This window comes from Canis lupus, chromosome 32 (assembly GCF_048164855.1).
Source record: "Canis lupus baileyi chromosome 32, mCanLup2.hap1, whole genome shotgun sequence".
In the NCBI taxonomy this organism is placed as follows: domain Eukaryota; kingdom Metazoa; phylum Chordata; class Mammalia; order Carnivora; family Canidae; genus Canis; species Canis lupus.
The window spans coordinates 20,226,366-20,250,133 of record NC_132869.1 but is presented as its reverse complement, the minus strand read 5'-3'; the positions used below and the strand labels follow the sequence as shown (position 1 = coordinate 20,250,133).

Here is a 23,768-nt window from a genome sequence, read left to right as displayed (position 1 = left end):
GCAAGGACTAGTGACAGCTGGTCAGGTCATCAGGAAGTTGGGTCAGGTGACAGGGAGGCCACAGGGGCAGGGGACATTCTCTTGAGTCACTCGGCCTGCAGTGGGTCTGCCAGTCATGGCTGCTCAGCCTTCTTAGGCCTCTTCCCCTGGAGGGCAGTCCCTCTTAAAAAGTCCAAAATTTTGAGAAAAGCTGGCTCCCCAGTTTGGGCCTCCTGACCTCCTACCTCCTGCCCAGAAGCAAATCCTCCTCCTGACATCGCCTCTTCTGCACCCCCTGGCCCCAGATCTCTGCCTCATCCTTGATGCTTCCCTTCCCTGCAGCCTCTCCCACCGGAGTGCTTCTCTCCATTTCCTCTGCCAGCACCTCCCCCCCCCCGCCCCGCCCCCACTTCACAAGCCCTCCTGGGCAATAGATGGACTAGGGCAGGGGAAACTCAGACCTGGAGCCCTGACTGGTCATGAAGCAAAGATCTTAAAGCTTCCGGAGAGAAAAACAAGGCCCTTTTACCAATGGTCTAGTTATCTAAATAGCAGCACCGAGAACCAAATAACAGTGATACAATGCCTTTGAGTTCTCAAGGCGAGGGATTTCCCTGATAGAGTTCTGAACCCCGTGAAGCCATCAGTGGAGTGTGTGGGTAGAATAAGGTAATTATAGGACACGTTAGGTCTCCAGAAAATTACCCTACCATGTTCCCTTCCTTAGGGAGCTGCTAGATCAGGAATCAGCCAGCTGACGCCCCAGGCCAAGTCTGGCCTGCCACCTTTCTTGGATGGCCCACAGCACTTTTACATTTTTTTAATGGTTACATTTAAATGGTTATATAAGTACCCAGATATATTTTGCCTTTTGGCCCTTTATTCTCTGACTTTTTCAGGTGGTTTGCTGATGCCTGTACTAGACAAAGTGTTCCACTGAAATGGGGTATAAGAAAGAGGAAGCCATGAGACAGACACAGGAGAGAAGGAATGAAAGATAGAGGGAGAACCATGGTGGCAGCCTGGAGCAGGCTTAGAGGGGAAAAAAGGTGCCCAGATTTGAGCCAGGGCACAGAAAGCCGCCCCTGCCCAGGAGCCTCCACAAAAGAAAATTAAAGTGAAAGATTAGTTGATTAATCTGAGCCTATTGAGAACTTTGTATTCTGCTAGGAGCTTTGGGAGTGAATTAATGCTAGGTAGATAGAAAACTAACCAAAAGAAAAACAAGGCAGCGTTTGGCTCCTAAGAAAACAAGATGAATAAGAAAGGAAATGCAGTCATGGAAGTGATAGAACATACATGACTCAGCTATGAATGGTATCCAAGTCAGGGTAATGTAAATCACTGACGTCTGATTTAACCAAGTATTATAATAGAACTAAATGGGAAGGTGGAAGGAGAAATGAATGGAGAAGAGAGCTAATTTCTTGCCTTCCATAATAGGAAGTTAAAAGCACATAAAGTCGAGGACTAACAGTGTAAGCATGTAATTTAAATATAAAGAGGTAATTATTAGTTGAAACAGCTAAAAGAATTTGAAGTATTTTGCATGAAGAGCCAGCATCAGAAGTGAGCCAGAGGATGCTGCATTTTGTATAAGCCCTAGAATGACTTGACTTTTAAAATAATGCACCATATCACTTTGAAAACAGGTTTTGAAAATAACAAAAAGGAAAAGTGACTGGTCAGCTGAAGGAGTGATGTCCTGGCAACCATGCCCAGGTGGGAAAGAGGCACAGTGGGAGTGACCCAGGCCCCTGGCTGAAGGAAGCAGGCTTCAGTGTCCTGAGGCCATGCTAGTTCTGAATATCATGATTGTTCCTGACTAAGTGGGAATACATTTCAATAAAATGTCATGACTGATAGCCATTCATTCATGCACTGAACATTCTCTGCATTTCTATCCCTAGCTGGAGCTATTGGGATGAATACATGATTCCTGCCCTCAAGCAGTTCACAAACTGGTGCTAGATAAAGTCATTCATCCAGCTGGTGTATGATGGCTCTGCGCTGTGATGAGAGTATACTAGAGGGAAATGTGATTGCCAGGACAAGTGCTCAGAGGTCAGAAGTCCACTGGCGCCTGGGAGTTTGACTAGGAATCGAGGGAGATGGGGCAAGGGAGAAACAGATGTCCGCGGAACAAAATGTCCAGGGAACAAAATGTGCAGAGGCACAGGGAGGGCCTGGGAATGACGGAGCCAGGTACAGATGAGACGTGTGTGTGGCCTGGAGTCAGGAACTCGGAGTTTGGAGAGGATAAAGCTGGAGAGGTGAACAGCAGCTAGATCCTCAGCTCAACAAGGTGGCATGCTACAATAAAGGGCCTGCCCCTGTCGTCCCCACAGCATTGCTTCCCAGGCTGACTAGTCACTATTGGTTTTTGGAGGCTGAAATTCATTACTGAGCTCCTACTGTGTGCCAGAGACACCTCTGTGGACACAGCAGTGCAGGTCCCCTCTCCTGGAATTTGCAATGAACAAACCAGTGAAGCCAGGTGGGAGGTTCTTAAATAGGCCTGGTGTGGGGGTTTTGTTCTGGATAGAAGGAATGTTCAGGGAAGGGCTGGGAGGGAGAGCAGAAGGCCATGTTTGCATCCAGGTAGAAGATGCATAGAGTAAAACGTGGGACTGGGGCAAGGATGAACCACTTTCTCTTTGAGCAGAAAAAATGGGATGACCGGGATGTGAGGCCCCATAGGAAGAACTGGCCCTGGGGGTTGGGGCACAGCTCCTGTATGCAGCTGTGTCAGCATGGGGCGGCCTGCTGGGGCTGGCAGCCTGCAGCTTGGTCTGTGGGTGCGGTGCTGAGGCCAGCACAGGCTGAGGCCCTGGGCAGAGTTTGCTTACCGCCTGCCCGGTGGTGAGCACAGGCTGTAGCCTGATGGAGAAGGCAAGGGCCCCAGGAAATTGGTGGAAGGGGCATTTTGGAGAGAAGCCACAGAAAAGGAAAGCTGGAGGCTCCAAGGTCACTGCCTCCGGTTTTTCAAGGAGGGAAGAGAGGAGGCATTTTATTGCTGAAGTGGACAATTGCAGAGCTCGGCGAGAGCTTGATGGATGAAGGGGAATCAGAGTGTGAAAAGGAAGCCTGATAATCCATCCTACAGGAATCAGCTCATATCTCGTGTATGCCCAGTGCTGTTCTTTTATGGACTTTTTTTTTTTTTTAATATTCTGTTTTTTTTTTTTTTAATTTTTATTTATTTATGATAGTCACAGAGAGAGAGAGAGAGAGGCAGAGACACAGGCCGAGGGAGAAGCAGGCTCCATGCACCGGGAGCCTGATGTGGGATTCGATCCCGGGTCTCCAGGATCGTGCCCTGGGCCAAAGGCAGGCGCCAAACCGCTGCGCCACCCAGGGATCCCTTTTTATGGACTTTAAAAATTCAATTTCTGGGGGCACCCGGGTGGCTCACTCAGTTAAGTGCCTTCAGCTCAGGTCATGGTCCCAGGGTCCTGGGACTGAGCCCCATGTCTGGCTCCCAGCTCCGTGGGGAGGCTGCTTCTCCCTCTCCCACTGCCACTCCCCCTGCTCGTGTGCTCGCTCTCTCAAATAAATAAATCTTTAATAAAAACTCAATTTCTGATTCTGAAGAAGTTACCATTAAATTGGGAATATAAAGCAAATGAGCAGGCTCATCTAGTCCAGCTCCCCCATTTGACAAACCAAGGAACCAGGAAGATAAAGACTTGGGCCCATAGCCTACAGTGAGCAGCACACTGGGGACGATGGGGCAGCCTTGGGGCAGGGCTCTCTCCTTCACACCCTGCTGCCTGCACAGTGGCTGGGGACAGGAACAGTTTTCCGTGTTTGGGGAGCGACGCCGTGGCTGCAGCTCTGGCATGCCGAGTCCACAGGGCAGCCATTATCAGCATCTTGGGGTGACCGCACCAGATGACTCGCTTTGAAATAGTGACACCTTTTGGTGGCGCTTTCCTCTATGACCATGACCTATAAATAATTTAGAGAGACATTTACTGCGTTGAGACATGTATGGAGAAAGTTAAATTTAGAAAGGAAGTCTCAGAGAAAGACACATTTAGGTGTGACTTCCAGGAACATGAGTCTCCCCAGCTTGTTTGATCCTTGAGTGATGTGAGTGGGACTCTCTTGGCTCACAGTAGTTCTGAGTAGGGGTCCCAGCGGAGCTCAGGGGAGCAACCTCAGGGACCTTGCAGGTGAGTGAGAAAACTGCCATCTCACCTCCCATCTGCAAACTACCTCCTGCAACACTGCCATTGCCCTGAGCCAGGAATGACCATGGCATTATCCAGAATTCAGCCTGACTCGTCTCAGATCTCAAATCCGTGGACAAAACCAGTTACTACAGGATATATGGAAGGGGCACTGCTGTCAGGAAAACAAAAACTTGCATTGATGAGCTTGTTCTCAAGTATCTCATCATTGGGTCCTGAACATCCAGTTCCTGAGTGGGAATCTGCAACAACCACCATGAACACAGCATGGAAAGCAACAGCACAGACACCTGTCTGCATTGCAGAGAGGATTCCTGAGTGAGTTCCTGCCTCTTCTCTAAATCTTTCCAGGGGTGCCCTATGTCTAGAATTTAGCCCCCAAACAGAGGCTCTTCACTTAAACTGGATTGAAATCAGGAGTATCTGTAAACCTGGAGGAAAATATTGCATCTTCATTTTCACTAATATAACAGAAATTTCACTAATACAGCTGAAATTTAGCTTTACTCCTAAATACAAATGCTGACAATAAATCACATTAGTAAAAGCAGTGCCTGTTACCTTCCCCCAATACAAATCAGTTATTTTTTATGTGACGTTATAGTTTTTGCAGACATCTTGACATGCTGTTCACATTTGTCACTACTTTGAATAATAGAAGATCTTATATTTTGATGTACTAATAAAAAACTCCATATTAAAAAATAAGTGATATATTATGTGTGCCCCTTTCCTGTTCCAATTTCAAATTGACTGAAATCCAAAAATATCATTGAACAAAATTTATATTTCACTAAAAAAATAATTAAGTAGAACATTGAGCAAGGCATAATGCTGTCTGCCAAATCATCTCCCATCCAGAAGTACCTTCTGGTTTCTTCTCCTTCGTGTGTTCCAACCTGTCTAGTACAGCTACCATTTTTTTTTAACTCACTAAACTGTATTAATCTAATCATGGCACCTTCCAAGACCTCATTCCTTATGTGCCCACTATCCCAGGCCACATTTTGTCTTTATTTTTTCCAGTAGAGCCTGGAAAGGTGTTCCATTTTACTGCCTGATTTTTTTTTTTTTTTTGACGTTTTAGGTTTTATATCTACACTCCAAAAATTGAAGAATTCCAAAGGCTGACATTTTTATGACATCAGTCTGTTTACTAATTTTACATATTACCAAATTGGCATCCTCCCATGGCTCTGAATGCAGCATCCTACTGGTGTCCTTGTTAGCAGGCTGGTGGCCTGAGCCTGGATTTTCAGCAACTGCCACGGAGAACAGTCTGGGAGCTGTCAACAGAGAGAGGGGATCACCCAGAGAGACAGATGTGGCCTGTGCTATTCTGATCCCCAGCAGCTCCCGAGTGTTAAAATAGCTGGTGAGCGTGAAGGGACGTGAGTGGGGAGGCTCTGGGGTGGCAGGAGGGTGGGTGCTGCTGCCATGGAGAGAGGGCTCCTGCTGGAATTGAACACTGAGGGCGTGGTGGGTGGCACCTCTGACCCCTCAGGGGATGCTGTTGCTTGTAGGGGTACAGACAGGCAGGACCCAGCTGGGCCGGGCAGGCGACTCCATGTGAAAGGCAACGCGTGGACCTCATGCTGAGTTCAGAAGGTGCTCGAGTGCACTCAGTTCAGCACGTACTTCGTGAATCCTCGTGCCAGTGTATATCCTGAACAGAAAGAATGTGGGCCTCGAAGAACGAGAAAGAGCACTCGAAATCATTCATTCAGTTATTCATTTACAGACATTTATTGAACAACTTCTACATGGCAGATGCTGCCCCTGTTGTGAGGATACACAGGTCCTCTGAGCATCAGTCCTAGAATAACTCAGTGCTGATCACAGTGCAGCACTGGAAAAGGACTACACTGGAATTGGGTGCAAGGGCCACCCTTGCTGGAAGGATGTGAGTGCTGGCCCGGGGCTCAAGGTGAGAGGAGCCTGCAGCAAGAACAAACCGTCAGCTGTGCCTCTGCCACCTGGTCAGGGATCCATTGGATCCAGCTATGGGCACAGGGGGCCAGGGCAGCCAGGCTTAGAGCACCACTCCCAGGGAGAGCCGCCCTGAATTTCTGGTACTTTTCGGCTGTCACCTGCCTATCTTCACCCATTTGGGCTAGGGCAGAGTCATACATGTGAAGGGATGAAGCTGCCCTTTGGCTTGTGATTTCAGCATGTCCTCTGACATCCGAAGAGCAGGCATCTGATGGGAGGGCTGAGATGAGATGAGGTGGGCAGAGCCGGGGTTCTGTGTACCGAGCTCCTCCTCGGTGTCTCCTGCCACCTCCTGGCTTAGGAAAGGGCAGTAGAAGGGAATCCTGTTATGTACCAGGAGACCTATGGACACCCTTACCCCCATCATGCAGCCTGCCGCTAGGTTATTTGTTACTTTCAGTAGATTAGAATATAGTGTCTGTTGACCATGTGTTTGTGAATATTAAAGCACATATGCCTTGGAGATTGTGTGGTAGAGTATATACGTGTTAAATGTGATGCATGGTGGGGTTGTGGGGGACTCATTCTCTTCCTTTAGTGTGTCTTTTCTGACTTCTCTCAATACCCATTAATCATTTTTTGTACTAAAATTGTTAAAGTATCTTGAGAAATAGATACTTGGTCTCCCCTCTTAAAAATAAAACAAAGAGAACAGTATTAAAAATTACACCAGTGGATGGTGTTTATCCCTTTATTCATGAGAGTGATCCACCATTCAGAGTGGCTACCAACTTTGTGGGTGCTCTAGGGAAAGAAAAGAAAAATCTAAAGAGCTTAAAATAGTTTAAAAAATCATAAGTATGTGTTGATTTAGGGGATTATTGCTCTTCTACATGAATAATGAATAAACATTAAAGAAATTGATTCTCCACTCATCCCCGGTCTCAAAACATAACACTTGTCACAGGTGGCTTTATGGATGAGTATTTCTAAACCTTCAAAAAACAAGGCGGCAGGACGCCTGGATGGCTTGGTGGTTGAGCATCTGCCTTCACACTCAGAGCATGATCCTAAGATCCCCAGAGTCCTGCATCAGGCTCCCAGCAGGGAGCCTGCTTCTCCCTCTGCCTATGTCTCTGCCTCTCTGTCTCATGAATAAATAAATAAAATCTTTAAAAAAACAAGAAAGCTACATAATCCATTTTATGAGGGTAGTTTATTTGGTCATTAAAATCAGACAGAGACTTTTCTAGGAAAAAGTTATAGGCCAGTCTCACCTTTGAGCATAGTTGCAAAATGCTAAATACAAAACTTATGGAATTCTTCAGTATATTATATATGTGTATATTACATACATATACACTATAATATATATAATGTACATGTATAATATGCATTATGATGACGTGGGGCTTATTGTGGGAAAGCAATGATGATTTAAATCAGGAAGCCATTTAATAATTGGTTAAATTCACATATTAAAAGGGATAAACCATACGGTGATCTCAATAGGTACAAAGTGTTTGATAAAATCAGATACACATTTCTATCTTCAGACAAAGCCTATTAGCAAACAGGAACGTAAGGAAAATTCCTTAACTTGATAAGTGGTATCCATCAAAAACCCACAGCAGAGATCATATGGGGGGAGCAGATTTTAGAGGCAATTCTGTTGGTAGGAAACAAGACAGAGATGCCAAATAGCACCCTTACAATTCAGCATTGCACTGGAGGCTCCCACTGGTGCAACAAGGCAAGAAAAAGAAATAGAAGGTAGAAGAAAATCATCTTGTGTGGGCAATTTGGTTGTCCATATAAAAAAATCTGAAATGCTACATAAAATCAATTAGAACTAATTACAGAACTCAACAAATTTTCTCAATTGGAGATCACTATATAGGAATCAGTTGGGTTTCTGTATATCACCAATAACCATTTAGAAACTATAATAGAAAAAAATGACACTTGTAGTAGCAACCAAAACTATGTGGTACCTAGAAGTAAATCTAATGAAAGATATGCAAGAGTTTCATGGAAGTGACTCTTAAAGCATTATCCAAGTACAAAGAAGATCTAAGTGGAGAGATAAATCATGCTAGTGGATGGGAGGCTTAATATCATAAGGATACCTGTTCTAGATTAATACAGGGTGTCGTGGCATTTGGCCAAATGATCCTAAAATTCATATGGAAGAGTAAAGGCAAGAACAGTCAAGATAATTTCTCTTTTTTTTAAGATTTTATGTATTTATTTGAGAGAGTGTGAGAGCACAAGTAGTGGGGAGGGATAGAGGAAGAAGTAGATTCCCACTGAGCAGGGAGCCTGATATGGACTCAGTCCCAGCGTTCTAGGATCGTGGCCTGAGCCAGAGGCAGATGCTTAACCAACTGAGCCACCCAGGTGCCCCCAGTCAAGACAATTTCTACGAAGGATAAAATGGTGGGGGGTACCTTCCCTATGGCCTATCAAGACTTATTATGAGTTATAGTAGTTAATATGGTAGAGTGCCAGTACTGAAATAGTTCAGTAGTACAGAGTAAAAGACACAGACCCATGCAGTTTGGAAACTTGATAAGAAAAACGTAGCCTAACAGGTCAGTGGGACAAGGGTGAATTATTCAATAAACTGAATAAATTGTGAGGAGAAAAATGTACCTCATGCAATAAGCACAAATAAATGCCAAATGGATTAAAGACCTAAATGTGGGAAGCAAAGCCTTCAAACTTCTGGAAGATATATGAGACTCACTTCTCACCTCATGGCAGGAAAGGGTTTCTTAAAATGCGATACAAAAGAAAACATTGATAAATTTGACTATGTTAAAATTTTTAGCTTCTGTATGACTAAAGGCACAACAAATAAAGTGAAAAGGCAGCGCTACAGACTGGAAGGAGATAGTTGCAACTCATGTGATCAGCAGAGGATTAGAATCCATAGCATATTAAAAGCTCCTGTAGGGGCACTTGGGTGGCTCAGTGGGTTAAGCATCTGCCTTTGGCTCAGGTCATGGTCTCAGGGTCCTGGGATCAGCCTGCATCAGACTCACTGCTCAGCAGAGAGTCTGCTTGCCCCTGGCCCTCTGCTCTCCCCCACTCTGCTTGTGCTCCCTATCTCTGTCTCTCTCTCTCTCAAATAAATAAAATATTTTTTAAAAACCAAAAAACTCCCATAAATTAGCCAGGAAAAGACATACAATCCAAGGGGGGGGGGGGGGTGGTGGAGGCAGGGGCAGGAATTAGTAAATTCTATGAATAAGCAATTCACATTCACAGAGGAAAGACGTGAATGCTCAGTATACACAAAAATACATTGAATTTCACTAGCAGAGATATATTAAAACAGGTTACTATTTTGTACTTATTGCAGAAAATTAAAAGGTGGACTATTTGAAGTGTTGATGAGAAAATGGAACGGCAGGCACTCATATGCTGCTGCTGAGAGTGAAAATTAGTGCTGTCTTGCTGGGTAGCAACCGGCAGCCTCTGGCCCAGGAGCTGGCAGTCTCATTCTAGATGTAGAACCCAGGAGACTGTTGTATGTGGGCATAGAGACAGGTCTGTGGACTCTTGCTTGCAGAAAGGGGAAAGAACTCAAATGTCCATCATCAGGAAATGTGAATGCATAGTATATTCACATAAGCAACTAAGTGACGAAATTTGATAAATTTTGAAAGCTTGATGTTGAGTGAAGAGTTGCAGAAAAACCTGTGTGTGTAGTCCGACACCCTTATCTGAAGTTTAAAAATACTCTAAACAATATACTGATGATGCGTGCATACTTGTGAGGCAAAACTATAAAGACATGGATGAGACAAAGACGCATTAGCTTCTGAAGTGCAGTTAGATCTGGGGAGATAGGGAAAAGAGGGAGCTGAAAACAAAGAGGCCTTTTTACCTCGCTCTGTCTCCGAGGACAAAATATTGAGATCTGTTCCATCTGGGCAGTGGCCACACAAGTAGAGTTTGTTATATTATCTTCTGTTTTGTCTACATACTTGAGATGTGTCGTGGTTTTTAAAAAATTAATTCTTCTGAGGAAAAAAAGGACCCTTCATTTCCATTTTCCAAGTGGGCAGTAGTTCAAAAAAACATTTAAACTAATTGATATTTGTCACTCATGAATGGCAGTGTAGTGTGGCGGGGTGAAGCATGGGACTGTGGGGCAGCCTTCCGGGCCTGAACCCAGCCCTTCCGCATGGATGGAGGCTGCACACAAGCTGTTTAATCTCTGTGCCTTAGATTCCTTGGATGTGAGACGCAAAATGCCATTGCTGCTGTTGATGATGATAATGATGATGATTAGTGTGTGCTCATAGAGTTGTCACAAGGGTATGATGAGTTCGTGTGCATAAAGCCCTACGGAAGTGGACTCTATTATTATGCTTGAATATGATGTACCATTCAGAGAGACACCAGTTACTTATTAAATAGATGCAAGGGAGAGTGGGGGAGGGGATGAATAAGCTTTGTTTAAAGAAATCATGTTAAGTAGATGTTGTGTTTGGTGATGGTTGCTCTTCAACTGCAGTAAGACAAAAATATCTCTCCGATCTCCAAAATTAACCTGTGGAGTTGGAGATGATTCAGCCCCCCAGTGACTTCACACGTATCTGCCTCAGCTAGCTCTGGTAAGTAAAATCATCACTCATTCACTTTTCAGAGCTAGCTGTAAAATCAATATGTCACTCTGTTGAAATATATAGAATTCCCTCTAAAAATGAGAGCGACATCTATCTTCAAGTTTTGGTGAATACGTGGTATTGTTTTATCACATAATGAGAATGACTTTTTTTTGTATTGAAGAAAAAAATGATGAAATGTAAATCTCCTTGCTAGATGGGGATTTAAATTGAAGCCTATTTAATGTCGCAAATAAGTGAGAAATCACAAACATTAGGGAGCCAAGGATGATTTTCAGAAAGCAGATGCTGGGACGCAAAGATTGCAGGCTTTGTCTGGAGTTGGTTTGAACTTGGCCCAAATCGCAGTTCTGCTGCTTATCAGCCCTAGAGCATTGAGTGAATTACTTAAATCTGCTGTGGCTCAGATTCCTCATCTGTAAAATGGAACTCACCGTCCCTCTCTTGCAGAACTCTTGTGAAGACCAAATACATGGTGTCTGTCACCCCAGGTACATAATCTGTGCTCAGTAGTTAATAGTCTCTGTGACATGATTATTAATTAATTAGTTACTCAGTGCTGATGGATGGGCCGATTGGAGAGGGTCTAAGACAAAAATGAGATAATGAGCTGGTATGCTTGCTTACAGCAGACCCATCTCTCTTCACCTTACTTAGAACAGTAAGTTATTTCAAGGCCCAGAAATTTTTTTAAATGAAAAAAACTTGGTCTTCTTCTTAAAGATGATCAATCAAGTGCTGCTTTTAAAGAGTAATTATTCAGTGCAAGGTACTGCAACAATCAGAACCAGCTTTCCTGTAAGAAGTGTCCCTTTTTGACTACCATCACTTTTGTACATCTTTGCACAACATCCTGAAATGTCCAGTATAGCTGGGAAGATTCATCATGCCTGGTCCCCTAAAAACACATCATTTCTAATGGCTGGATGAATGACTCTCTAGGACTGAGCAGCCATGAAGTGCAAAGCCAAAACTCTGCACCTGTTCTCAGGCTTGAGCCAAAGGCAAGATTTCCAAACAAGCCCGAGCTCGAGGTAGAATGACTGGCTACTGGCGACACCCGCTCCTCTGCATTTGCTTGTTGGCAGCTCAGTCCTTCTTCCTTCTACCCTCCCTCCCAACTGTGCCATACCCAAGCCTGCCTCTCACTTCCTAACCTCAGTTTTCATTGAATAGGAAGGGCAGTTTGGTGGCGGGCCTAGAGAGGGGAGAGAGAATTCCCTAGGAGGGATACATTGTAGCTCTGACTCAAGAGATTCCCAACAAGCCATGAGTAGAGACCATACTTTAATTAGCTAATTTTATATATGTGCATTTTTAATTAGCTAATTTTATATATGTGCATTTTAAGGAAGAACCTTTTTAATCCCTCAGGATCCCCAGTTGACAAATTCTTTAGGGAAGGTTGGTCTTCCCTTCCCTTGCTTTGTGAAAACTGGTAGAGTTTGGGTAGGAAAGGGGTAAGCTTGGGGTGGGACAGGTTGGTGTGAGGTGCCTACTGGGCAGGTCCCATGACCATCTCCACGCAGATTCCCCTAAGGCACCAAGAATTCAGCATGCTAAGGCCTGAATTCATCCATTCCACAGGCTCCTAGATGCTTCTAATTGCCCCACAGCCCCCTCCACCACCCTCCAATTTCCCATGCTAGAAGAGGCACTCAACATCATCCTCAACTCATCCCTGCCCCCCCAGCAGTCATTCCTGATCGCCCATCCCCATCACCCATAGGACAAGCTAAAATCAAAATCACAGTAACTGTCTTACTAATTGCCATGGCTTCCTACTACCTTGGGGAATAGCTCAAGGCAAGTAAAAGTGTTTCAAATCCATATTTCAAATCATCTTATTAGAATTTTTGAAATTTTTATGGCCCATTTTTTTGTCAGATTTGATTAGATCATTACTTTTACCTTATAATTTGGCTGCGGAAAAGCTCTTATGATGAGGAGGATAATCGTCAGCCCTGCCATTTCCTTGCTGTTCATTTATGCTGGCATGATTAGTGTATTGTCTTCAGTTTTGTTGCTTGCAGGAATCTCTTGAAATCATTGGTCCATTCTGTGAGGATTTAGTTAAAACTAAATAATATAATCACTGAGTCTGTTTAACCAAGCACACATAAACAAATGCTGAAATAAATCAAAACTGTTGAAAGGGAATAAACAAGTAAGGGGTTCACTAAATACCCCCAAACTCTGAGTGGGGGACTTTCCCCACTTCCCTTAGAATGCCACATGCTGTGGGTGGGTCCCCCAGTCAGCCTGCATGTTAACTGTTAGTAAAGCTTAACATATCTCCTAAGAAAACAAAGAGACAGAAACAGAGGTTCTGATATTTTCATCTTGGACAAGGTGGAGTGTTACCTGGCAGAGGCTGATACCCCCCACGTCGTGGTGATCCCACCTGTAGGACCCATAAACTGCTTGCTTCTTACTTCAGGGAGTGGAAAGTTGGGGACCTCAGGTCTCAGCTGCAGAGGTGAGCCCAGGAAATACACGCTCAAGGGAGTGGCTCTCTTGGGGGGAGGGAGAGGCCCAGACCCGAAGGAGGCTTGAGGGTGTGCTGGACTGACGTGCAGTCAGAAAAATGCATTCCTCACCCTCCCAGGCCATCCAAGTTTTACTGTGATGCCTTTTAAAATATCCCAAAATATCTTTTTTAAGCCTCAAAACTGCCATCTCATTCAAGTATGAAAGGGATTAGACCAAAAAAGGCTTTTTTTTCCATGGGCTTCTGAGCTTTGATCATTTCTCTGTGGAGAGAGGGGAGGATCCAGGTTTTTGCTGGTCCTTAACTCAAAGGCCCCACCATTAGTCAATGATCTCGTTTCATTGCACTTCCTCCTGTGCTGTGTTTTTAATATTCCAGCAGTATACAAGCCACAGTTTTATACAAGGGAAAGAAAATGTTTTCTAGTTTGACTCCACTGGAGATGCAACGACTCCTTTAGTAGTCTTCCTGGAAACCGTAACTCTGTTGGGTTCACACTTCAAAACAGTACTTAAGGTTGCTTAATAGTTTTGGCCTCGTGGCTACATAGGGACAACCAAGAACTGAAGCAGAGGCAGGGTCTTCTCTAGAAGGTGTTTTGGCCCTGTCGTGGATAGCCCATCCTGCCCACCCTCTCACCCCCAAAGCAACCCCTTCCTCATCATTCACACAGAGAACAGACAAGAGAACAGGCAGGGAAGGGAGAGGGTGCCATTCTCTCCACCGGCTCCTGGCCCTTTGGCAGCAGTGAAGGATAGAACAAGAGGGACATGACCGGTCCAATCAGCTTTTCTGGGTGCGTGCGCAGGTAAACAGACAGGTGCTCATCATGGAAGTTCAGGCAGTTTGTGAGGCTGCTGGATCTGAAGGAGGCTTGCTTGAACTTTTTCCCAACAGTTAAATATAAGTGATTGAATGCCAGAAACTTGGACTACCACTAATCACCCTCTGCTAAGGGTCTTACCCCTCCATAGGCCCTGGGGACTCCGCTCCCACTTTCCTTATACTCTGGGTCTCCTGCTTTGACAGCTGGTGCTTATTAAACACCACAGATTGTTGTGCTCTGGGTACCATCTCCACTCCTAACTTCTACTTAACACTTTTAGCTAACTCTCTTCCTTGCCATCATCATCTTAGGCTGTTTACAGAAGTGAAGTGATACTGTGTGTGCACTGGCTGTGACAAAATTTCCAGTTTTATTATTTTGACACAGCTCTCCATACTCGTATTCAAGTTTTCCACACCATCCTTAACTGGAAGCAGAGAAGTTACAGAGTCCCGAGAGTAAGAAGAGAAGAGTTGAGTCTGTCCCCCAGCCCCTCTGTACCTCAGTGCATCTTGGGCTGATGCTCAGAGCTCTTCATCCCTCACAACCCTCATTTGCTTTATTTTTCCCCAAACGTACTACCTGTTCTTATCATGCGAAAGCTCATCTGCCTCTTCCCTGCCCACTCACCCGGCTTGGTAAGATCTTCCTGCTGTTTATCACCACCAGTTTGGCATTTCACCATCTGGGAGAGCTTAGTGTCGTCTAGAAATGTGGAAACCTCACTTGTACTACAGCTGAACATCATTTATAGAAGCATCAACTCAGACTGGCCCCAACACTGTTCTGTTTAGTGAAGGACCCACTTAAGTTAACTTTTGCCTTCTGTCTCCAAACTAGTTTGCTACCATTGTCACACCAATCTCCCAACATAGTTCTTGGTAATTTTCTTTTCCTTGTAAATATTCTAAGGGTTCTTATTGTCAGAGCACTGACCTCACATTGCTTTCACTTGAGCTTCTTCATCAATCTTGTGTGTTTTTTAAAGATTTTATTTATTCATGAGAGACACACAGAGGCAGAGACATAGGGAGAAGCAGGCTCCCCTTGGGGAGCCTGATGCAGGACTTGATTCCAGGACCCCAGGATCACGACCTGAGCCAAAAGCAGACAGTCAACCACTGAGCCACCCAGGTGCCCCTCACCTGTGGTTTAAGGAAGCTCCTGTTTATTCTACGGGGGTCAGTTTCACGGCTTCCTCCATCTTGTTCCATCGTGCTGGTCAGGTGAGCTATATATAATAGCTGCATAATCACATTTTTCTTTCCATTCTCAGAGATTCTGAGGTATTGTAAACAACTCATTAGCTTTCATGGCTGGGGAATGGGACCTTTTGTACAAACATGGCTAAGAGAATTGTCCCTGGCCACAACAGCCTTCTGAAGGCTTGTACACAGCAATAAGAGGACAGTTTTCACCAAGATCTAACCTGGTCCCTTGGTGTTCTCCCAAAACAAATATGTATCCACGGGTTAGGCCTGTTTCTCCAAATATCCAAGTGTACTCCTGACCTTGGCTCCCAAAACTCACATTCTTCCTCTCAGCCTCCAGTGTTTCTCCGTGATAGATCATCAATATAGTACCCCCTGTAGAAGGTTCGGATAGAAGAATGAATGGAAGAAAGCAAGCTCAAGATTTCCATGTACATGGAAATCATGTATGCGTGCTGGTAACAGTGGTGTCTCCTCACCCCTCCCTAGCAGATCCCTGGGAGCTGTAAAAGTTGACCAGAGTGTCTCGATTTTATTTCTCTCAATCCTGTCCCAGAATTTCTTACAATACCACAAGATGGTTGTGTGTGTGTGTGTGTGTTGTGTACAAATTTTGTAAGGTTCAGGAAGTTTGAGAAGTGGGTAGACTAAACAAAACCACACAGATGTCTTTACTGTGGGACTTCTCAAAGCCTTCAATAAGCTACCTGGTATGGCAAATCCTCAAGAGCCAACTATAATATATGGTCATCTACAAACTTATCATAACTGACCACACACCCTTCTCTCCCAAATCACCTATCAGGACTAGTGTCCTATCAGATACATGTTGAGGCATGTCCTGATCAGGGGGTCTTAGGCATGTCAGAGTCTCTTAGGGAGCTTGTGATTACTAGCTGTCTCCCTGAAGATTTTCACACTGGCTGTCTAGGGCTGGGCGGGAGAGAGGGGTTGTTGGGGAATCTACTTGTTGTTCTTTCTTAAAGCTTTCTTGGTGCTTGTTGATCCATACACAGCAGTTAGGTTCCTCCACCCTAGACTCTTGGTATTTCAGGCTTCAGAGATGTTACACCTTGGCCCTCCTGACCCTCACCCTGGAAGTTTGTACCCTAAATCGCCTTACAGGTAAATAACACATTTTTGAACAACTGCAATGACTGCAAACTTACCAGGAAAACCAGCCTTTGTGACTAGGAGAAACTATTGGCCTGTATCTTTTTTTTTAAGATTTTATTTATTTATTCATGACAGACACACACAGAGAGAGAGAGAGAGAGGCAGAGACACAGGCAGAGACACAGGCAGGGAGAGAAGTAGGCTCCATGCAGGGAGCCCGACATGGGACTCGATCCCGCATCTCCAGGATCAGGTCCTGGGCTGAAGGAGGCACTAAACCGCTGAGCCACCCGGGCTGCCCTGGCCCATATCTTTGACTTTAGAAACCACTTTATAACATTGTAGCCATCCCTATCCATCCACATGCAAGTCCACCCTTAGCTGTCCCCAGCTGTTCTCACTCTTGCCATTTTGTGTTATTTCGCATGTTTTTCCTTTTTGTTTCATTTGTCTGTCTCTCCTGTCCTGCAGGACCACATTCAGAGTGGGACCCAAATGAATATTTTGGAGTGATTTTCCCCATAGCAATTCATATAGAGCCAAAACTAATAGTAAGTGCTCGATAAGTGCAGAGCAACCAAAGGACAAAAGGGATTTTTGCCCAGAATGAACCATAAACGGTTAAGATTGACTATAGAAGGCAAAAGCAAGTAGAGGGGGCGGTAAATTGGTAAACGTGGCAACATGAGTGTACAACTTACCTGCTGAGATTAAAGCATCTCAAATGGCAAGTATATATTATATTCCACCACCCTCTGAAGTTTTTCTTTGTTACTTCCAATTTTTAACTCAACGATATATATATATATATATATATATATATATATATATATATATATACACATATATACATTACTGGTGGTTTTGGAATAGGGTGACGGACTTGTCCCAACATGCCTGTCCCTTAGTTCCAGCACAGAAAGTCAGCTCTATGAGAAACCCCTCAATCCTGGCAAACCAGGGCATTGGGCACTCTACTCAAAAAAACAAAAAGAACTCCCTGACCAAATAAAATTGGGAAGTGCTGCATCGCACTATATTCTATTCACCTGAATTACTGCTGCTGTAATGGAGCAAATTACCACAAACTTAGACACTTCAGACTCACAAATGTATCCTCTTACACCTCTAGAGATCAGAACTCCTAAATGGGTTTCACAGGGCTAAAAATCAGTGTAACGGCAGGGCTGCATTTTTCCCAGAGGCTCTAGGGCAGATTGTGTTCCCTTCCCTTTTCCAGCTTCTAGAAACCAGCCATGCTCCAATGGCTCGTGGCTCCTTCCTCTGTCTTCAAAGCCAGCGATCATGTCACTCTGATCCTCTGCTCCCAACATCACGTCCCCTTCTCTGGCCCACTCTCTCCTGCCTCCCTCTTTTACTTTGAAAGACCCTCGTGATTATATCAGGCTCACTGGATGATCCAGGATAATTTCTCCATCCTCAAATCCTGAATTTAATTACACCTGCAAAGTCTCTTTTGCTGGGTCACATTCACAGGTTTCAGGGACTAAGATGTGGACATCTTTGGGGCAGGGGGGGGGTGGCATTATTCTGCCTACCACACCCAGCCCCCTCAGAGAGTTGCTAGGACACCTGGATGTATTAAAGGAATATTTCAAAGTCTCACAGGAAAAGAATCTGTTTAATTACTTAACCCAGTATTTTCCAAACTTATTTGATCAAGAAACTCTATGCCCCTGAAGAGCACGTCTTTTCCCCTCTTGAAACACTGCTGCTGTCATGGAAGAGGAGAGTTCCATACAGGGTACGCACCTTGAGAGTCCAAAGACTTCCTGTGTGATGTGCAGACGAGGATGATTTTGAGGGAACTGACTTCGGGATCCAATTCCTCTTTCTTACCTCAATTCATAGTCTTTTTTACACTTCCCTGCCTGAGACACAATGTGAGGTCAAAACATGGTGGTCCCCTCTCCTTTCCACTGTTGTAGCCAGAGTTCTTGCCCATTCTGGGGTGCAGAACCTCCCTGGTCAAACACAGGGATGACGCAAAACTCTGGTGTTGATGATGCCTCTTTGAATCAAGGTACCATAACCCACCCCTACACATTTCATTTGGAGGTGCATTTCCAATAAATATTTACTTTTTATGTTTAGTACTTATCAACAGTTAATATTTTATATTATACCCCAAAATAAAATAACTCGCTCCAAAAGAAATGTTTTAAGGCTTGGAGATTTTTGACCACTGGAATCCTCTTTTAATTTAAATTTCCACTTGTGGGCAGCCCCGGTGGCCCAGCGGTTTAGCGCCGCCTTCAGTCCAGGGCGTGATCCTGGAGACCCGGGATCGAGTCCCATGTTGGGCTCCCTGTGTGGAGCCTGCTTCTCCCTCTGCCTGTATCTCTGCCTGCCCCTCTCTCTCTCTCTCTCTGTCATGAATAAATAAATAAAATCTTTAAAAAAAATTTCCACTTGTGTACATCCTTTGGCTGTAGAGAATTATGATGAATTGATCTGATAAAACATTTTCAAGCATAAAAACGTATGTTAAAAGTCTCTGGGTGTCATGAAATAGAGATGCAATTTCAAGGAAGAAAAAAGAACATAGCATTTTAATTTTTAAAGAAGAGCTTGACTCCTATCATCTTAAAATGGACAGTAACAGGTGTTACATCACTGTAGTGCTATGTTATATTGGACATATTTAAAAAATGATTTAATAGGCTAATTTTTAAATACTCATATCTAGAAATCATATCTATTAATAAATTGTTACTATTTAACATTATAATACTTGCTGGCAAGTTAAGTGCACAAGGAGGTACATGGGTTTTCAAAAATCTTATGGGAATATATGAGCGAAAGGTGTGGAGCTATGGGTCTTAGAGAAAAGTGTTGGGAGTGCTGGAAGGGAAATGAGTGGCATTTGGAATCGGGCTAGCAAGGAAGCCTTGATAAAAATGCCAGCTTCACCCAACAGTTAGAGTTAAAACCACGAAGCGCCTGGTGCAGAGGCTGCCAGCACTCCTTCCTCCCAGCGCACCTGCCCCGTGTGCCCGGTGTGTGAGGCGCTGGGCGTCCAGGAGGGCTTGCACACAGGTCCCTGCTCCCACAGAGCCTACCTCCCAGCAGGCACGTGCGTATTTGATGCCCCGCTTCTGGGTCAGTATGTACTGGGTGCATTTCTAGAGAGCCTCTTAATGTACCTTATTCTCAGGCAGTTGTTAGGAGCTATATCTACAAAGAAATGACTCATTTTTTTTTTAATATTCTAGAAAGGATCCATCTAGATGCCATTGTTCCCATTAGAATAATAACCTGAGTAGGCATACACCTATTTTAGTGCAGGGTCACTATTCAAAAGTCTTTAAGCTGCTTCTGTGGAGTTGACTTCAAGGCAATACAGCACAGGAGCACCCCGGTGGCTCAGCAGTTAAGCGCCTGCCTTCAGCCCAGGGCGTGATCCTGGAGACCCAGGATGGAGTCCCATGTCGGGCTCCCTGCACGGAGCCTGCTTCCTCTCTGCCTGTGTCTCTGCTTCTCTCTGTGTGTCTCCATGAACAAAGCACACAGCACAGTCTTCTGAAATCCTTAATACCTGTAAATATTTGGGACACCTGGGTGGCTCAATGGTTGAGCATCCGCCTTTGGCTCAGGTTGTGATCCCGGGGTCCTGGGATCAAGTCCTGCATCAGGCTCCCCATAGGGAGCCTGCTTCTCCCTCTGCTTGTGTCTCTGCTTCTCTCTCTGTCTCTCATGAATAAATAAATAAATAAATTTAAAAATACTTGTAAATATTTGTCTTTGGAATACGCATTTGATATTTTGGGAACAAAGGTAATTCACACAGAAGTCTGATAACCATAGTAGATGGTCATACTGGGCAGAAATGTTTTTTGTTACAAACTCAGGGAGGGCATAAATCAGACAGTTGGGGCTTTCTCGTGGTAAAGAGTCAAGAGATGCTGTTTGTTCTCTTTGCGCCTCGACTGAAGGGAAAATCCTGCCTATGTCAGGGTCACTTCACTGTGACCTTGCTTGAAGATTGTATGGATTCAAACTTGAGAGAGAGAGCTCCCTGCACTGTAGGATGCCCATGGCCCCAGCTGCCTTACTGCTGCTGATCCTGCCACAGCAACCCCACTCCAGGTTGTGGCCCCCAGGGCGTGTAGCCAGAAGGCTGAGAGCTGAAGTAGCTGTCTTGCAGGGGCCCAGGGCTGAGGGAGAAAGGCTGGGCCAGTTGTGAGGGGTCATGTGGATGGAGGAAGTGCATATATGCCTTGTTTAAATTATGTTGGAGTGTCCATTGAGTCTGTCTGTGAGACCCAAGCATCCAGGTATTAGTCACTGTCCACTGAGAAAATGAGTCCAGGGTGGGCAGAGCTCGTGGGATAGGAGGTGGGGCAGCCAGGTGAGGATTGCAGAACCTGGCATGCATGGCCGTGTGGCCCCTCTGCCTGTCCAATCTGTCACTTCCCGTGGCCATGCAGCACCGGATAGAGTCTCTCTGGATCCTAGAAAGGTCTTCAGTCCTCAAAGGAAAAGTATTTTTTTAATAGAAATTTGTGCTGTATTTTACTACTTTCTTATTCTTCTGCAGTGTTTCTCTGGTATTTTACTTAGCAGACACCATTTCATCCCTGTGCCCAGAACTGAACTGGGTGCTGTGGGAGACATCGTCTCAGTCCTGGGGCAGCCCAAATCTCCTTTGGAAGAATAATACACATACATACTGTAGAGTGATGGCCAGTGGAAAACAAGAGAAATGAATTGACTTTGGGGGGCACCTGGGTGCTCAGTTGGTTTAAGTATCTGCCTTCAACTCTGGTCGTCATCTCAGGGTCCTGGAATAGAGCCCGCATTGGGCTCCCTGCTGAGCTGGGAGCCTGCTTCTCCCTCTCCATCTGCCCTTCCCCCTGCTTGTTCTCATTCTTGTGCTCTCAAATAAATAAAATCTAATAAATAAATAAATAGATAGATAGACTTTGGTTTTTCTAAGCTTCTTCACATTCAGGGTACTACTATCTGAAGCATGTTTGCCTTGGACTTGTTGATGTTTGTGTTTCGCACACAGTGCCCTTCTGTTCTCTATTGCCAATTGAAAGCGTTGGTGAGGCAATATTTCTTCGAGTGCTCTTGACTTTTCTCCCAAGTCTCTGGCTCTTGTTGTGCAAATTGATGTACATATAGATAACGACAACCACAGCACAAGTGCCACCTAGCAATGGTGACTATAAGACACATAGCAATTTCCAAGATAAGAAACATGAAAAAAATACACCTTAGACTCAAAATATGGATTCTGAGACTCAGTAAGAAGACTGCCATGATCAGCTGCCTGTGTATGGCATTGGCACTGCTGCTACATTCTTGTCATTAAGTGGTAATTTGCACAACTGAATGGTGGTGTCCCTTGTGAGCTAATAGGGTCAGGAGAGTATCATGCATGAAGTAGGTCTCAAAAGGTGAGATGCTTAGAGAAGAGGAGACCAGTTCCAGAGAGAGAAGCGTGCAATTTAAGAGGTTTAGGAGGGTAAACAAGCAGATTATGTGGAGAGGACAGTGGAGTCCCAGGCTTTGGTGGAGTTTGGTTAAGGGGTTGTGGGATATAAAGGCCTGCGTTTCTGCTCTAGGAACATAGGTTCAAATTAGTGTTTCTCACTTATAGAAACATAACAAATGGTTCTCATCTTCCTATAACATTTCTTTCTTTCCTTACTGTAGGTCCTGATGTTTTTAGTTCCAAGAACCTTGCTCTTCAAGCCCAGAAGAAGATCTTAAGCAAAATAGCCAGCAAAACCATGGCAAACATGTTGATTGATGACACCAGCAGCGAGATCTTTGATGAGCTCTACAAAGTCACCAAAGAGCACACCCACAACAAGAAGGAAGCCCACAAGATCATGAAAGACTTGATCAAGGTGGCAGTCAAAATTGGAATCCTCTACCGGCACAACCAGTTCAGCCAGGAGGAGGTTGTTATCGTGGAGAAGCTCAGGAAGAAGCTAAACCAGACCGCCATGACCATCGTCAGCTTCTATGAGGTGGAATACACCTTTGATAGGAACGTGCTGTCCAAGCTCCTGCATGAGTGCAAGGACCTGGTGCATGAACTGGTGCAGCGACACCTGACGCCTAGAACCCACGGGCGCATCAACCACGTCTTCAACCACTTTGCCGATGTGGAGTTCCTCTCCACCCTTTATAGTCTGGATGGAGACTGTAGGCCCAACCTCAAGAGGATTTGTGAAGGAATCAACAAATTGCTAGATGAGAAAGTCCTCTGAATGCCTTCTCTCCTCCTGGACTTTGCTGAGTTCCGGTTCTAGCAGCCAATGTGGTCCAGGTTAGAATCAAGACAACAGGACACCTTGTCGAAGATGCCCATGTTCTGCCCTATTTACCTGTCTGATACTGATGCCAGATTTCACTCAGGTGTGCTTATCCCCTGAGCTCACTGACCAGGTCTGTACTTTGAATCTCCTTGGTTTGCCAGCCCAAAGGACATTTCATCTATTCTAAGTGGAAGGCTGTTGTGCTCATCAACGTGAGCTCAGTTCATCTAGTGGAGCAGAAGGAGCCCTGGACCAGAAGTTGAAGGGCATGGATTTGGTTCCCAGCCTCACCAGTAGAGCCATCCTCGGGATCCCAGAACCACGATGCCCGCCTGCCCACCTCCCAGGGCTGCTGTGAGGTTCAATGCTTTTGAAAACTCTAACATAAGGTCTTGTTATTTTCTCTCTGGAGTGTGAGAGGGATCAACCTGGATCTAGACTACTAAGCAGCAGAGAAGAAAAGAATAATAGCATCTAGTGGGCTGGGTTTACAGTCTGTCTCTAGACGTGCTGTTTCAAATACAAATGAATACAAAAGTGTGAAAAAGCATAGCTGCAAATTGGAAAGATGTTTTCCAAGAGCTGTATTTTTTAGGCCCTAGATGCGGGTTTATGATCCTGCAGAGGGAGGCTTTCCAGTGGGTTGGGGGTGCGGAGAGAGTTGCCCCCTCCTGACACAGGGGCAGAAAACTATGCTCCCTTTAGACCTGGCCTCCCCCTCTTAGGGGCGCCATCCTCGAGGTGCAGGAGGGCACACAGAATGGACCCCTATCCATCTCACCTAGCCGTTCACAGTCACTTTGCGCTAATTTCTTTGGTTCATTAATAAATTGAAAACTACCCTTCAAACAAGAGGTTTTGGAGTTGTGATTCCAAAGTCAAATACCTGGGAATTAGATACAGTGTTAAGAACAATGGGATGGAAAGGCAGACAGTGACAAGCAAGAGCTGCACACTCAGACCCTGGGGGGCAGTGGGCGGGCAGGAAGGGTGGGCGCGGGCTGCTGGCTCAAGGACATGTGGCCGCCTTCAGTCCCACTGGCTCCCAGCCTTGCTTTCACACTGTGACTTCTGACATATT

The 23,768-nt window shown here is 45.0% G+C and overlaps 1 protein-coding gene across 1 annotated transcript in view; it reads left to right on the top strand.

Moving 5' to 3' along the window:
• TNFAIP8L3 (TNF alpha induced protein 8 like 3) overlaps positions 1-23,539 on the top strand; it is a 37,670-nt gene extending 14,131 nt beyond the window's left edge. Inside the window, exon 2 of the mRNA XM_072808492.1 lies at positions 22,077-23,539. Within this exon, the coding sequence (XP_072664593.1) occupies positions 22,077-22,639 (563 nt within the window). The 3' untranslated portion in view covers positions 22,640-23,539. The remainder of the gene's footprint in view (positions 1-22,076) is intronic.
• Positions 23,540-23,768: the final 229 nt, after the last annotated feature.